General features: G+C 35.6%; 1 protein-coding gene across 1 annotated transcript in view; it reads left to right on the forward strand.

Annotated features, from left to right (window-relative positions):
• Positions 1–16,121, forward strand: part of LOC139960921 (prestin-like) — a 33,446-nt gene that overhangs the window by 9,641 nt on the left and 7,684 nt on the right. Inside the window, exons 4-15 of the mRNA XM_071959622.1 lie at positions 2,255–2,415; positions 4,209–4,373; positions 4,590–4,742; positions 5,619–5,698; positions 7,170–7,317; positions 10,122–10,235; positions 11,099–11,176; positions 11,791–11,886; positions 12,864–13,040; positions 13,379–13,567; positions 14,404–14,653; positions 15,425–15,543. Coding sequence (XP_071815723.1) covers positions 2,255–2,415; positions 4,209–4,373; positions 4,590–4,742; positions 5,619–5,698; positions 7,170–7,317; positions 10,122–10,235; positions 11,099–11,176; positions 11,791–11,886; positions 12,864–13,040; positions 13,379–13,567; positions 14,404–14,653; positions 15,425–15,543 — 1,730 coding nt within the window. The remainder of the gene's footprint in view (positions 1–2,254; positions 2,416–4,208; positions 4,374–4,589; positions 4,743–5,618; positions 5,699–7,169; positions 7,318–10,121; positions 10,236–11,098; positions 11,177–11,790; positions 11,887–12,863; positions 13,041–13,378; positions 13,568–14,403; positions 14,654–15,424; positions 15,544–16,121) is intronic.

Consider the following 16,121-nt stretch of genomic DNA (forward strand, 5'->3'; position numbering starts at 1 on the left):
AGTTTTGCGGCAATCAGGAAATGAAATCAAAATAGGACAGGAAAAGCAAGTTGTTAAACAGTATTATTTATCTTTGGTTGGGAAGTAAATTCTACACACAGTTGAGTGTTTGAAGTAGATAATTTACTGCAGGGTCAGTGTCAGGCTAGGTCATTAGTGTGTTTGATATAAGTTTAATTGTAATGGCCAAGGGCATTTTTAAAACAATTTATCCATGGGGGAAAAGGGGATTGGTGGAGGGTGGGGGGTGGGGAGTGGGGGGGACTGGAATTGCATTCATAGTAGCATATACTAAAGTAGTTCAAACATGTGGTGGGGTGGTAGGGTGAAGGAACAGATTTTCAGGACTATTTTGCAAGTGGTATGATTGTCACAATTGCTTAGCTAGAAAGGATGTGATATTTTTCAAATTTGTTTTACTAATACTACTGTTATTATGTGAACAGCTAAAAGGCAGGAACTGTAAGTCATCCACAAGATTATGTACAGTATCCAATGGTGCGGGAAAAGTGAAAGCAACAGTATTCAATTTGACACATGATTTTGCATTTAACACAATCCACAAATCTTAGGGACATTTTGAAATTTTACAAGCATTAATTTCCCTTGTATGTATTCTACCCCTGCAGACACCATTGGTATACACTTTAGCCATAGATAGCATGCCAACATATGTATATGTAACTTAACACTCCTATTAAAGTAATCTTTGTTTCTAAAAATACATTAGGTAAACAGCATTTACTGGTTCTGTTTGCCTTGAACTGTTTGTTTTAGAGGCTCTTATCTTAATCGAGTTGAGATATTTGTTGGTTTGCCTCTCATATTCCTAGCCTGATAACTGTTTTTCAATCCATATGGTACACAATGTGTTCAGTCTGTATGGCTCTACAGTATTATATGCCAGCAAAAGTGCATTTAAAACCATTGTCAAACATCAGGTCTTCTCTGAAAGTTTAAGGAGCCTTTAGGGGATCAAAATGTCATGGCCCTTCATGGTGCCAATAATATGTTTTGTCCTGCGGGACTTAATTTCAATGAAACAACTGTCTACAAAGTTTGGTCACCTTTTAATCTCTGTACATGTTAATGTTGGTATCTCCATGGTTACCCCACAAAGTTAAAGCAAAAGACCGCTTGTAGAGAAAACTGTGCATTGCACCTCTGCAGACCTACAGTAATGTGGTTAATTATCATCAAACACCTTGCTTTGTATTTGAATAAAAAGTTATCTGATTATGTAGGGGATTACGACAATGCTTAGTTAATTATTATATAGCAAAGAAATACTTGATACATGTCTAGATGTACAGAAGGGATTGCACATTCCCACTAGCATGTCACCGCATGCCACCCACTAGCATGCCACCCACTAGCATGTCACCCACTAGCATGCCACCCACTAGCATGTCACCCACTAGCATAAAGGCTAGATACTGTAGCTCAGATTTATGGTAGCAAGTATGTGGGACTTGAGTCCCATTCCAGCAAAAGATTTCTTTGCTCTTCTCCTATTTGCTCTAGAGCTGGGGTGGGCCACATGCGGCCCGCCAGTGATTTTTTTGCGGCCTGTGAGATGTCTCAGAAAAAGAAAAAAAATCAATCTATTTTACATCATCACAATAAACGACCTGCCTGGATTTTCTCACTCCCTTTCGGGTTGGGGAACCCACCTTACACATACCTCCCTGCTGCGGTCTCTTGGCCGCATCTGTATTGGTTAAATCCAGGAGGAAGAGAGAGTGTGCAGTGACTCGTAGGAGAGGTCACTGGGGGGCGCAGTGCTAAAATTTATGCCAGTGACATCTAGGTAGACTAGGAAAGGTGCGTTAGTGTTGTAGGAGACAGGGAAGTATCGTCGTTCGTAAATACCTAAACCAGTGAGTTTTGGGGTAATGTTACTAGTACAGTTAACCCTTTCACTCTTTGTGGACTATGACCAATCAACATTACTAAAAGTTATCCCTTATTACTGACTATATATTCTGTGGGAACTATTGTGGTCCAAGTTGAAAAATAGAGTATTCTTTAAAACTACAATGAAACAAACTAATCATATCTTACAAACATGTACTGAACCGGAAAAAAGATCGAATAAGATATATGCACTTACCATTTCTTGACAACTTGAAAAAGGATCAATTTTCAAACTCCTTCTTCAGCAGACAAAAAAGAGGTGATATCAGAGCCGATGTTTGGTAGTAAAAGATTTGATTTCTCTGATTTCTCTTCCGATCTAACTTTTCTCTTGAAGGAACAATGGCTGTTATCAGTATCATGGTTGGAGATGCTGTGGAGAAAGCTTATCAGAATATATATGGAGATGAAATTAAGATGAATCATCCACCAGAAGATGAAGAAACAGAGAGAGCTAGGATAGCGTCCACCCTCGCTCTAATGGTTGGATTGATACAGGTGGGGGGTTACATCCACATAATTTACTCCTCTCATGGGATTTTACTCTGGCCAGAAAATGTTAACTTATAATATTTTTTTTATTTTTAAATTTAAAAAAAAAAAAAAATTATTTTTAAAAAAATTTGGTGTTATTTTTTTTTTTTTGGACACCCATCCTTCATCATAAGATATTGTTGCTAACTTGAGATATGATTGATTGAAAGTGACTTATTTTGAGTTACTTAAGTTACTATGGTTACTTATTTTGGCTGAGAGGTAAACCTACAATTTCTTCATGTAGTCCATAATGTTGTCGGCCCGGGTAGATGTTCTTCAAATAGCTCTTAAGAAAGACTTAAGTCTCTAAAACAGTGTATTTTATATTAATATTCTTGCTTGATTTATCATTGAAAGTTGTCAAACCTACAGGTGGTACATTTGGAATGTTGTCTTATTGGCTGTCAACGTTCTCTCAGCAAAATGCCCCTTCTTTTGTTCAAATGTTATTTTCCTGCGTCTGTTAATGAACAGAAATATTATAAAGGAAATCAAAGACCAAACCTTAGTGGCATATCTTCATTTTCTCGGGCAATAACTTACTTTTCTGCCTTCAAAGTGTGACCAATTTTTTGTGACAGAGTCAGTTTTAAATTTCCAATATGTCTAAGTTACATTTGAACCATGTGTTGTATTTATACAACCATACACTGAATCGTGACAGCTAGCGTTAGGCTAGAAAAATTCTCAGAGGTTTGGAGATCAAACGATAAATTATAGTATTGATTTTGTAGGACAAAACTGTTTTTATGGGGTCAATTGGTTACCACCTTGGTCAGTATCGTAGCAAATTGTGTTCTGACCACATTGGGTGGTCATACAAATTTGTAAACCCATTGTAAAAATCCAACATAAACTACACCATATATCTTAGTACTGTATGATGAAAGCATTGTAGATAAGCTGATTAATGTCACACAAGTTTTTAGAAATGGTTTACCTCATCCTTGAACTTCCTGCAGGTTTTGGGTTAAAGTGCAATTATTACTTCCACAACATTTCCTGTCATTGTTTGGTAAAAAACTCTGAACTGACATCAAGGTGTCTGTTTCATGAAGTGAAATTTGTATTCAGTAAATGTATATCAGCTTTCAGGGGCATTGCATTGATAACGTTTGGCCATTAACCTCAAAATTATAAATGTAATGTCTAAAAAGGCCGGTCAACAAAGTTACAGTGTTGTCAAAGGAAAATAGTGATTTTTTTTCTTTCTTAACTTACAGGTTGTCTCTTCACAAACTTAATATGCTTGCTCTACTGTACAGTATCTAGAGTTCAGTATTAACATTTTCACCACTGTACACCCTTAACAATCACGCCCAGTGATTGACCCTGCTAATATTCTACCACAAAAGTAACTTTAATATTGCTCATAAATACCCAAATGTGGTGAAAACAATTTTTTCTTTCTTTTTTTTCTGACACTTTTGGAGTCTGCTACTCATTCCTTTTTATACTGTACCTTATCAATTTTTGTTTTTGTTTTGATTCCTGTTTTGAGGGAATGTTGTTTGACTGTGTAGGGCATAGAAACATTGTGAAAACAATTTGGTATGCTCACAAATTATTTTACTGCATCATTACTTACTTTATTACTGTCAACACTACACAAGTGACGTGGCCTATAAAACCCTGAAAACTTAAAATGATTCGATATGCAGTGACCTGATGGCTTTGTTTACAGTAAAATTCATAGAATGCCTTCCTTACTATTTTCTTATGATTACTTTTTTTTTGTCTTTTCTATTTTCCAGTTTTTAATGTGCCTCCTTAGAGTGGGAATTATCACAAATTACCTTCCAGAACCTCTCGTTAGAGGGTTCACCACTGGTGCTGCCTGCCATGTCTTCTCCAGTCAATTCAACCATCTCTTTGGTATAGAGTTGGATCGATATACTGGTCCATTCTCATTAATTAAGGTATGGATCTTGAGGCTACGGTAGCATGTACGCTAAACTTTTTCCATGGCTGAGCTTACTAACTTTGAAGACATTGGTCTATTGTAATAATGTAGTTTGATAAGTTGAGCATACCATGAAGAAACAATGTAATCTTATTGAAACTGACAATTGCATTGAAATAGTTGAATTATTTGATATATATATTTATTTCTTCCTTTTGCATTTCATCTGTAGACTTACAAGCCGTTCTTGCTAAATCTAGGCCTGACAAATCCAACAACATTGTTGATATCGTTTTCAACTTTGCTGATTCTCATCTTCGTCAAGGAGTTTCAGGATTGCATAAGAGACCGATTTAAATGGCAGTTACCTGTAGAAATGCTTGTGGTAAGCTGTCTACTGTTATTAATGGAGAATGATAATTATCAGCTAAATATCTTAATAACGATCTTTGTGATGTACCACCAGAACTACCTCAAGTATCTCAGGATGATATTGCTCTGTGTGTGAGGTGTTTGTTTTGAATCATGACGTCAGCAGGCTGTCATATTGTCAATGTGTGATGTCATAGTGCTTTTCAGGGGCTGATAGAGGGTCATGCAGGGGGTCTTGGAGTCCTTCCTCAAAAACACTTAATCATGGATCCATGCCTGCTTGTAGGAGGTAACATAGTTTACTTTGTCTGTGTTCGTATTTTTTTTTTTTTTTGTCCTATTTTGAAGTGGAATGTAAACAGTATTGAAACTGGCTGAGCATTTTCAAACTCATCTTTGTTACATTGCAATAAGTACCGGACACCATTAAAAGTTGAAGCACATGTGATTCAATGATGTCATAGTTTAACTTATTCAATTGTTCAGTCTTCTGTGCTAAAGAACATTAAACTTCAGCTATCTCATGGTCAATAAAACAGAAAGACTTTTCATAGCAGTTGTGATAGTTCTTCATCAAACAAATGGATTCAGATTTTTCTTAGCTGTTTCGGGGAGGTTGTTCATCTTCATGACTTATATTGAAGTTCATTCTCCTTTAACATTACAACATTTATTAACTTGATCAGGACTGAAATGTTAAGCAGTTGGTATGGTTTGTAGCTTCATTTATCTTGTCATGGTACGGTTGTGCAGAAATTGTTATCTTAGTTTGAAGTATTTTGTTAAAGTAGATATTTAGAATTTTGAGAAATATCCGACAACGTACGTCAATGTATGGTATTGCATTGCCAAAAAATGGGGAAAAAATGTTTTTGTCTTTGTTTTGCAGGTTGTCCTCGGTACCTTGTTTTCCCATCTGTTCAATTTTGAAGATAAGAAAGTGGCAGTTGTTGGCCAAATACCAAATGGGTATGTCATATTATGCTTCCCTTAATAGCAACTGTTTTTGATATTCAAATATATATATATATATGTCTGTTCAAAGTATCTCTTTCGAGATCCGGCTTTAGGAATCACAAATGATTTTCGAGTTGGTCAGCATCATGTTTGATCTCTAGAGTAAGGCAAAATATGTCACCAAAAACAGAACTAGTATTGTTCGATATACAGGTGACAAACGCCTACAGTGGAATTACGATCTTCCTTACCAGTTTCGAACCTCTGGACATACAATCAGCGTCCATAGCCTAGTGGTTATATATATATATATATATATATATATATATATATATATATATATATATATATATATATATATATATATATATATATATATATATATTATTAGAGAAAACCAGAGAAATAAGATATGACTCATAATTGACAAATAAGGAGTAAAGTTTTTGAAAATATATTGGGATTTTCGGTGCCCCTGGGACCTTCGTCAGCAATACTTGGCAGTCGAATGAAAAGTACAAAATGTAACACAATGAAAGTATGACGCTAGATAAGTGTAAGTTGCAACTTACACTTATCTAGCGTCATCCTTTCATTGTTGCCATGTTGCAATAATAAATTATTTCCCGTGTGAGATTCCTTTGTGTTTGTGTATGATGGTATACCAGCATTAATATAACAATGCTGATAGCAAACAACTCAAAATAGTCAAAACAGGTTGTGTCTGTATCTGTCTGTGTGGGATGTTTAAGTATTGTTCTAATGAGTCAGCTGAAACTTGACTTGGCTGATATTTTATCACCATGTATATAATGGAATTGCAGATAAAAGTATAAGCCGTAACTTGTACAGATACAGCATTGCACACTTCTGTTTGGAAGCTCCAAACACTAGAAACTGTCTAGTTAGTCATACAGTATATTCCAGTCGGTTTTTTATTTGTTCCTTTACTTAAATAAATCTTAAGCGCAACATCTGTGGTAGGGGAAACTTGCCATGGATGAATTGTTAACACTGTGTGTTGATGCCCCATATTAAGTAGAGGAAATTCTGTTGATTTTTGTTGAGGTCAAAGGTCGGAAATGAGGTCAGTTAGTGAACAGTGTCTCTGAAACATGGGTAACTCATCATGTCGTAGGAGAAACTTGCCATGGATGCATTGTAAACACTGTGTGTTTGATGCCCCATATTAAGTAGAGGAAATTCTGTTGATTTTTGTTGAGGTCAATTTGTAATAAATTTGGTATTTTTGATTGTGCACACTGTATTTCTGATTGCCAGATCACACACTATCAGGAAATAAAGCTTTTACCTTTAATTTCATTTTATGCTGTCACTGCTTTGTAATATGTGGATGGGATTCTTGGTGAAAAAGAAAAAAAAAATCATCCTTTGCAAAGGCACTTGCTTTGAATTCACTGAATTGCCTGATCATTTATTCAAACGTTTAATATTCTGCTTGACTGCACCACTTTTTCCACAGGATACCCACACCTTACATTCCTTCATTCACCTATGCATCAACGTTACTGCCTGACGCCATAATTCTGTCCATTGTTTCATATGCTTTAGTCATCTCGTTATCAAACATATTTGCCAAGAAGCACAAGTACGAAGTCGACGCTAACCAGGCAAGTTTTCATTTTCTCTACTGAACATCAACATTTTTGCCACAAAATGCATTTATGTGTTCACCAGTATGAAATCATATATTTGCGGGATAATAATCTACAGTCAATTCTGTGAAACGAAAGATAATGTTTGGAAATGAATCGATGTTATAACATGACTTCATATTAATGGTCATTGCCTTTCCTCTCGATGCTGAAGGATTAGGCTGTGTGGAAAGTTTGACTGCAGTGTACATTGTGCCCACACTTTAGTATGTACTCCTTGCCCTGTACCCTGTCCTCCCCCCCCTGCTCTATACCCCTCCCCAACGTTATCCATTTTCTTTCCCTAACATGTCACCATACTTCATCTGTTATCATTTAACCTTTCCATCATAACCATTATACAGTGGTGGTAATTCTGAATATGTCACCGTGTTGCAAAAACAACACAACCACAAAATTGGCAATGAACCAATGTTATAGCATTGCTTTATATAATCTTCAGTGACCTCCATTATGATAAACAACAGATTAGAGTTTAAGACATGTTACTCCCGCACTTTATATCTATGCCCTACATCCTTCCAGCACCCTTTACCCCTAACCCCCTCACCTCATCCCTTTTCCTCCCTATCATGCCGCTATTGTAAGTTTCTCATAATCTTTTCCTTTAACCCTTTGGAAAATCATTGCAATTGTCGTTAAAGCGATTGTGCTGATCAGTTCTTGTCATATGCAGTACTCTCCAGTTTTACAGTTTACATGTCTCCACAACAGCAGAAAACATAAACCTTTGTGATTAGTAAATGTTGTAAATATACAGAGAACTAAACTGAAAATATGTAAAAACATGAAAACAAAGCAATTGCAAGTGCCTAAACTTGATTGGCTAGAATGGGATTCAAACCAACCAAAGTTTTCTTGCAAGCACTATAATTCTACCTCTTTCTGGGTTGCAATACAGAAGGAAACCAGTGTGATCTCTGGTTACACAGTGGGCAAGCTTGAAGCAATTTTGGCTTCTAACCGGCACCCCCAGGTCAAAAAATGGTTTTGTCGGAATTAAACACCAACTAAAGGTTTGGAAAAGCTTTATAGTTGGTAGAACACATTGCCGGTAAATTCTGAGGTCACTGACTCTAATTCCATTCAGGTTTTCAATAACTTCTTTGCTCTTTTCAAATTTGTACATAGTAAAACTAGTAAGAAGAATAACAATTCATAAAGTGGGGCATGTATCCTCAAGTTCACTATATTGTTTTCATGCACCCTATCATACAAAGGCAGCTTTAATTTGTTAACTTTCACATTCATTATTCACTTTCCACCATGTTTGCCTATAAATACACTATTAGTCATAATGCAGTGTGCTCCTTCAAAATTAAATGGCAATTGCAGACAGTAATCATTTTGAATGTAGCGTCTACCCATAAAATATATACATGCTCATTAAATTCACAAGTCATTTCCAACCCTTTGAAGGCATTGAAGACTCGCCCCAAACGAGTGCCGCGGTCTGAAAAAGTTAACTTTCCGTTGCTTGCAAATGACGTTTTCTTCTTGTCGCTACAAAATGCAGACAGTAATGAAACGTTATATCTATACCTGAGATGTCCACACTGCTATGTACACTGTATTGTGGGTATTGACTGTAGCTTTACTGTATGTATTGACTGTACACTAGTGTCTAATTACCGAGCTGTGTGTGTATTTTCTGGGATCGATGGTGGTGTCTAACACTTCTGTTACACCTCATTCGAAAGTAGGTCAGATTACCAGCATGAGACGCTTCTTAGTTCGTGAGTCTTCACACCCTTTAAGTATATTAAACAAGCAAACTATCCAAACCTGTGCGAAAAATTTAATATAAAAATTATTTGAGAACAGAAATATAATGGTTGGCAATGTTCAAAGTTATAAAAGAAGTTTCAAACACATTTGACCAAAAAACATTGCACAGTTTGTTAATGCACAACATCATAAATGAAACAGTATTCATTGCAGTGTTTTAATATTGAGTAATGGAGTCTGACATTATGAACATGAAATCACAGGGTTTAAAAGTTAACTGTAGTCCTCAATTGCAAACTGTTTGGACATTTTGACGAGCAACGACGTTGTAATTTAAGCTAAGCTGTGGTCAATGAAATGGGAAACCTCTGCTGTCAACAGCAGGGTTTGAAATAACGGATGCCAACAGGTACCCCTACCACCTGCTCAACTGCCTTTTAAAATAACCAGTTACCGACAGCCATGCGTCTTTACTCAAATCCCTGTAGGTGCTCTAATAAAGACCTCGTCCATTAAACTTTGAATCATTGATTGTCGGTCTCAGAGCAGAATCAAAACTTTGGAAGGAAAAGGTGATAAGTGCCTGTTTTCTCCGGTGTCATTTCTGTTGGTACTTTCTCTAACTTTGGAAAAGAAAAAAAATGCCTTGGTGCACTTTCAAATTTGAAAATTACTTGCGATGTCCTTAAAAATGAGAAGTAATTCAGCGTTACCCTGGGGTTTAATAAAAATCCACGGCAAATTTTTTAACTTGTCCTTAAAAAAATTGCCTTGCCCCTATTCATCCATAATTCGAGGCCCTGGTCAGCAGTAGTTTTGACCATTAATAACAGAAAGCAAGAATAATTTACCTAATTGATTAGTATAAGATACTTTGTAATGCGAAGATGTACAGTATAGTGAAAAAAGGGGGTAAGATTTTTCTTAAAACTCTTTTCTTTACTGTATGTGCTAGTCTCTTTTCTGCACTTTTTCATTGAACATGATCATCATTTTTCTAACTATGATTTTCATTTGTTTAATTTTTTTAGGAACTGTTTGCATTCGGAACTGCACACATTCTTTCTTCAGCCTTTTATTGTTACCCAACGACGTCATCACTCTCTCGTACATTGGTGAGAGACATCGCAGGGGGCAAGACTATGGTATTTAAATTTCATTCTACAATATATATAAGACCTTGTTACATACTGTACTTTAGGATATTATCTTTGTACCTATCATGATGAATTTCCTAAATTAAGATCAGCATTTTGTTTTATTTCTTTTATTTAGTGATCATACTCATTAGTGAATTGTTTTGTTTCATTTATTTATTCATCAAACTCATTAGTAAATTGTTTTGTTTCATTTATTTTATTTATCATACTCATTAGTGAATGTTTCGTTCATTTATTTATTTATCATACTCGTTAGTGAACTGTTTTGTTTCATTTATTTATTTATTATACTCATTAGTGAATTGTTTCCTTTCATTCATTCATTCATTCATTCATTCATTCATTCATTCATTCATTCATTCATTTATTTATTTATTTATTTATTTATTTATTTATTTATTTATTTATTTATTTATTTATTTATTTATTTATTTATTTATTTATTTATTTATTTATCATACTCCTTAGTGAATTGTTTCGTTTCAATGTGAAATGGTGCATTCTTTAGGATATATAGATATATATACAGTTTGTGCGTGTGTGCATGTGTGTTTGTGTAAAATCTTTAAGTAGGTCTTCACACATGGTTGTGCTTACATTAAACTGCTTCTCATTTCTTTTTGGGGTTGAAAAAGGACGGGAAGGGGAGGGGGGAGGGGGTGGGTCCCTCCACACCCTCTTCATCCTCTAGGTCCATACCTGCATGTTTTACTATCTTAGAATTCAAAAAAAGACTCATTTTAAGTCTGATATCTACTCATATTTTCAGTATTAGTTGTTTGGGTGGATTTTGTGCGTCCATGTTGGGTACACAAGTTTTCTTCAAACCAATCTTTTACTTTTCTCAGCTTGCAGGAGCAACGTCCACTCTGCTTGTACTGCTTGTCATTCTGTTTATCGGGAGATTCCTCTCACCGTTACCGGCAGTGAGTTATTTTTCAAATATTCTCAAGAAATTGAAAATGCAAAAAATTAATTTGATATATTTGGGAGTCTATCATATACACTAGTAATTTCAATTTTGGCTATTTCAAAATTGCAGTTTTTATATATAAGAAACTCACAAACCAAAGTTGCTTGACTATCAAGTTTAGCACCAAAGTGCTAGGAATCAGCTCCGACCTAGAACCAGCATGAAACTCAACAGGAAAGCAAGACCTTAATTTTGTTAAGTTGCAATACGAGATATATATTTTGACGGGTCACTTAATTACAGTATTTGTTTGTTTGTAGGATTAGTTCTTAATTCAATTGAATCTAAAGAGAAGATTAACTTCCAAGCTTTTGTCCTCACTGTTACTGTTGGTTTTTATCTATTAGTTTAGTACTTTAATTTATTCAGTTAACTCCATTAACCAACTGTCATCATTTGTTGCCCGACAACGAGATTTGTTTTTGGCCGATGATCACTGCACGAAAATCAGGTGTGCATTTATCATGTCAGTTCTTTTGGGAATGAAGTAAAAAATTGAGAACCAAGTGTCTTTTGTTTTTTCACCTGGGCTACTTTCTGTTATCCTTTCTTTGTTTACCACTACAGTGCTGTTTGGCAGCCATTATAGTTGTGGCGTTACGTGGCATGTTTCGCCAGTTGACGGACATAAAAAAACTCTGGAAATACTCCAAGATAGATATGGTGAGTCTTGTATCACTTTGAGAAAATATTGCACCAGATGAAGTGATGCATTTCATGTATTGTTTGATGCCAGTCAATATGTGTTTATTTATGTACAGTAAAGTAGACTTAGATGTGTACATCAGGGTTAACCTTCTTTGCTTTATGTGGTGCAAGATGATGAAACATCAAAATGGTAAAACTACTTCTTTTATTCATGCCTTGCACAGAATTCTAGTAAAATTGAAAAGAAGTCAATTTAATCTTCCCTTGAGGGTTAAACTCTTCAGCTCTAAGGAAGAAGTAATTTCAATAAAAAGCAGAACTGATGCCAATTAAATTCTTACTTTTTATCAAAGTTGTGGTTAATTTCATAATGCAGCAAATGGTTTAATTATATTGTACAAGTTTATTTACCTTTTTGAATAGTAGATACAAGCTATCACAATCTTCCAGCTAGGATATCAATTCTCTCAACAAGCCTACCACTTACTCCTTTGAGGTTATGATTTCTCAAATACTTTTTTTTTTCAGTTCAAGGTTTTAGATGACAGAGTGTTTGGTTTCATTTTGTTACATTTTGTATGATGTAGACACAAGGTACCATAGTTAACAACCTATAAAAGAATTCAAAAATGTTTTGCTTTTTTAAGTATTTCTTTGGAACTGACGTACATTGGAAAGTGGGTTGGGCAGATAAAATAAATCAAGGGGGTAGGGAAGGGTTAACCAACAGAAGCATCTTGTACCATTAAATATGTAAGGCAATGACACCAATACTCAAGTCATTAATCTGCTTTTCTTTTTATTCTGTTTTCCAGCATTAGAATGTGTTTGATTAGACTCTTGTGATACTGGCAGTTAATAGTGTTATAAAGATAAGTTATATTTGTGGTGGCACTTTTATATTGGCCCCTCCTTGTACAAGGTTTTGTGTCTTAAACTTTCTTGATGTTTCTCATCTGGTCAACATTTCTCTGTACCTGTTATCATTACAGACCATCTGGGTGGTGACCTTTGTTTTCACCGTTTTGATGGGACTAGATATAGGCCTGGCGATCGGAATCGGCTATTCAATATTCACGGTCGTCTTACGTTCTCAGTGGCCGCAGAGTTGCATGCTGGGACAGTTTGGAGAAACAGGTCTCTATGGTGACATGAAGATGTTCCCGGATGTGAGCTATTTATAGATACCTTCATAGGTGTAATATTTGTAGGAATTTGATCGTGATGGAACTGATACTCTTCCATTCAGGATATTTTGAATATCTTACAACAGTTGTGAGACAATGCGACTTGCTTAGAAATATTTTGTTTGTGAGAGGAAAATATTGAAATTTCTGTTCTTTAAATCTCTCTCTCTTTTCCTCTGCACGAGATGAGATTACAGAAACAGAGAAAATCTCCATTTCGAGGAATAGACACTGCCTTACACAGGATGTAGTGTCCGTCCTCGTCACCTTTCACCGCCCCCCCAAAAAAAAATACAAAATGGGTTTCTCTTTCCCTTCAGGCTAAACGTATTCCAGGTATCAAGATTTTCAGGATCCAGTCGCCTCTCTTCTTTGCTAATGCTGCTTATCTCAAAAAGGCTTTGGTGCTTCCTAGTCCACTTTCAACGGTTGTCCAACCAGCCGAACAGAATCAGACTAAGGAACATTCGAGGAACATCGATAATCTTCATCGGTACACGTCACTGGAGGTCAGTGAAATATTTCTCATTTTGGTGACCTTTTGCTATGAGATCGTACAAGGAATTTAGACCCAACCCTTATTGTCACTTAATTTCTGTACCTTCCACTAAATCCTCTTGTGTTAACAATTGTTGTATGCATATATATATATTTAATGTGTTTGTTCTGGTCCATGATTCTATTTTGGTTTTTAATATATATCTCAGAAGTAATGAAAAGTCTTTGATTTTGCCAAAACATTAAAATCTTAAATCTATTATTGAGTAAGTCTGCTACTAACATACTAAAGAGCCTCTATTATTATTTTTTTTTTATGGTTTGAATGGTTTATTTACGGCAGAATTTTATCAGGTTTTCAAAACTCATTTGAGGAAATACACATTTTTCATGTAGAACTATTTATTAATCTCAGGTGGTAAACAGTTTCTAAATCTCCTTATAATTGTATGCTGCATATATCTCCATTTTGATGCTATTAATTTTAAATTGGCTAAGGCGACAAACTCGTGATCCAAGGATTGCTGGTTCGATTCCTGCTTAGTTCATTACGTTGTGTTCTTGGGCAAGATGCTTTATCTTACTTGCCTCTCTCCATCCAGGGGTTCAATTCAGTCACCTGTGAGGTAACTTGTAATTGGGCGCAGTATATAACTGCTGCTGACTGGAAGGATTGTCTCTGGGACAGGTTATCATTGACCAGGGGTAACATATCGTCTGTGAAGCGCTTTGAGACCTATTGCTGGTATAAAGCACTATATAAAAGTGGAATATTATTATTATGATTATTATAATGTTGCATATTGAACACGGAATAAGTTGTTCTTTTCATCTGTCTTGTGATTAGTCCACGGTAAGCCACAACGCCGCCAATGACGTCATGCTCAACCACGTAATTGCTCATGACAGCAACCACCATTCTGTGGAATCTGCCATAGGAGACAGCAATGACAGGAGTGATGGTTGCCTCCTCCGTACGCTGATTGTAGACATGAGTGGAGTCAGCTTTGTGGATACAGTCGCTCTGAATACCCTGGAAAGTATTGCCCAGGACTACCTTGCTGCAAACGCCAAAGTTTATCTGGCAGAATGCAGAAGTAAGTTTCAAATCAGGAGCATAAAGTATTGTGTATACAGTAGCTTAAGGTATTAGAAGCAACAGTGCAAGACAATTCAGCCTCCGTGTCAAAAATTGTTTCGATAAGACGATAACTCTACATAGGAGTAAAATATAAATTTTACCAGCCAAAGAGACATTTTCCTCTAGACTTTCTTTTTCATCTCATTTTAAAGGTGATTACCTTTCCTAAAAAAGGCAGAATAGGAATAGTCAAATTTTATTACCTGCACACTCAAACTTTGTGACATTAACTAACATTGCATTCCTACACTCATCCCTTTATTTACCAAGTGGAATACTGGAGACCATTCAAGGAGCAATGGCTGTGGATACAGTTAGTTTTTGAATTAATAGTTTTTCTGTAGTCCGGGAGTATTCACACTATATAGCAGATGTTGTGTTTAAGTCTCCAGTCTGCAGCTCTACTTTAAATTTTCCTTCACGACACATGTCCGGTTCCATGCTAGAGAGAACAATTTATTTTGTAACATTTGAATAAGTTGTTCTTATCTGGCACTTGCGCATATCTTTGGAGGCTATGACCTGTTGCAACACTAAATACAACATCATCAAAAGCATTTTCATAATTAATAAAAAAGTAAAAGTAATGGTTTTAATCATGGCCGTCTGTTCTATAAATGTGATAGAGAATATTTTTGGAAAGACTTTGTGTCATGTTCTTTATCATTTGTTTAAGTACCATTTTAAGTCACATTATGCATTAATACTTATTCTTTTTGCTGAACAGGTAACGTCAAACACATGTTATTTACAAGCGGACTAGTGAAATCTATTGACTTGGAACACATCTTCCTCTCTGTCCACGATGCGGTCCTTCACAGTCAGTCCATGAGGGTGACAAATCAGGTATGCGCGCGGAGTATCATAAAACATGTTGACGCAAACACACAATTTGTCGCCAGTAGTCCTCATCTCAATAATTACAGTTAACATGCAATTTTAGATTAATCCATAGTTAAGTTATTTCTAACCTTAAGTACGATTTGATGTTAAAACCTCAAAAAAAGTTATAGCTTGGTTTCCGTTTGTCTGTTTCAAAAAAAAAAAACAGAAAAGGTTGTGACTAATATAGGAAATACAAGTTCTGAATGAAAATATACTGTGATAATGGATTATAAATCAATGTTTGTTTATGTCGGATGTGAAAAAAAGAGAAAACATGTATCTTGTTTGTTATTGTGGTCAGAGATGCCGGTCCTACAGTTACAACTTATGTTTGCAGGATGTGCAAAACTGTGATGGTTATTTAGTTGCTTACCTTGCTAGTTAGTGGGAATAATAACAACTTCTGACTATGTATGTAAAATAGATCAGATCTGAGTCCTGAGTATTGTGTGCGATGAAAGCATTTTATAACTTCAGCGTTGCTAGTAACAGAATATGATATTTCCTTCCATGTTTTGGTTGATAATCTTAAGATAAGA

The sequence above is a fragment of the Apostichopus japonicus genome, chromosome 20, assembly GCF_037975245.1.
Source record: "Apostichopus japonicus isolate 1M-3 chromosome 20, ASM3797524v1, whole genome shotgun sequence".
NCBI classification, from domain to species: domain Eukaryota; kingdom Metazoa; phylum Echinodermata; class Holothuroidea; order Aspidochirotida; family Stichopodidae; genus Apostichopus; species Apostichopus japonicus.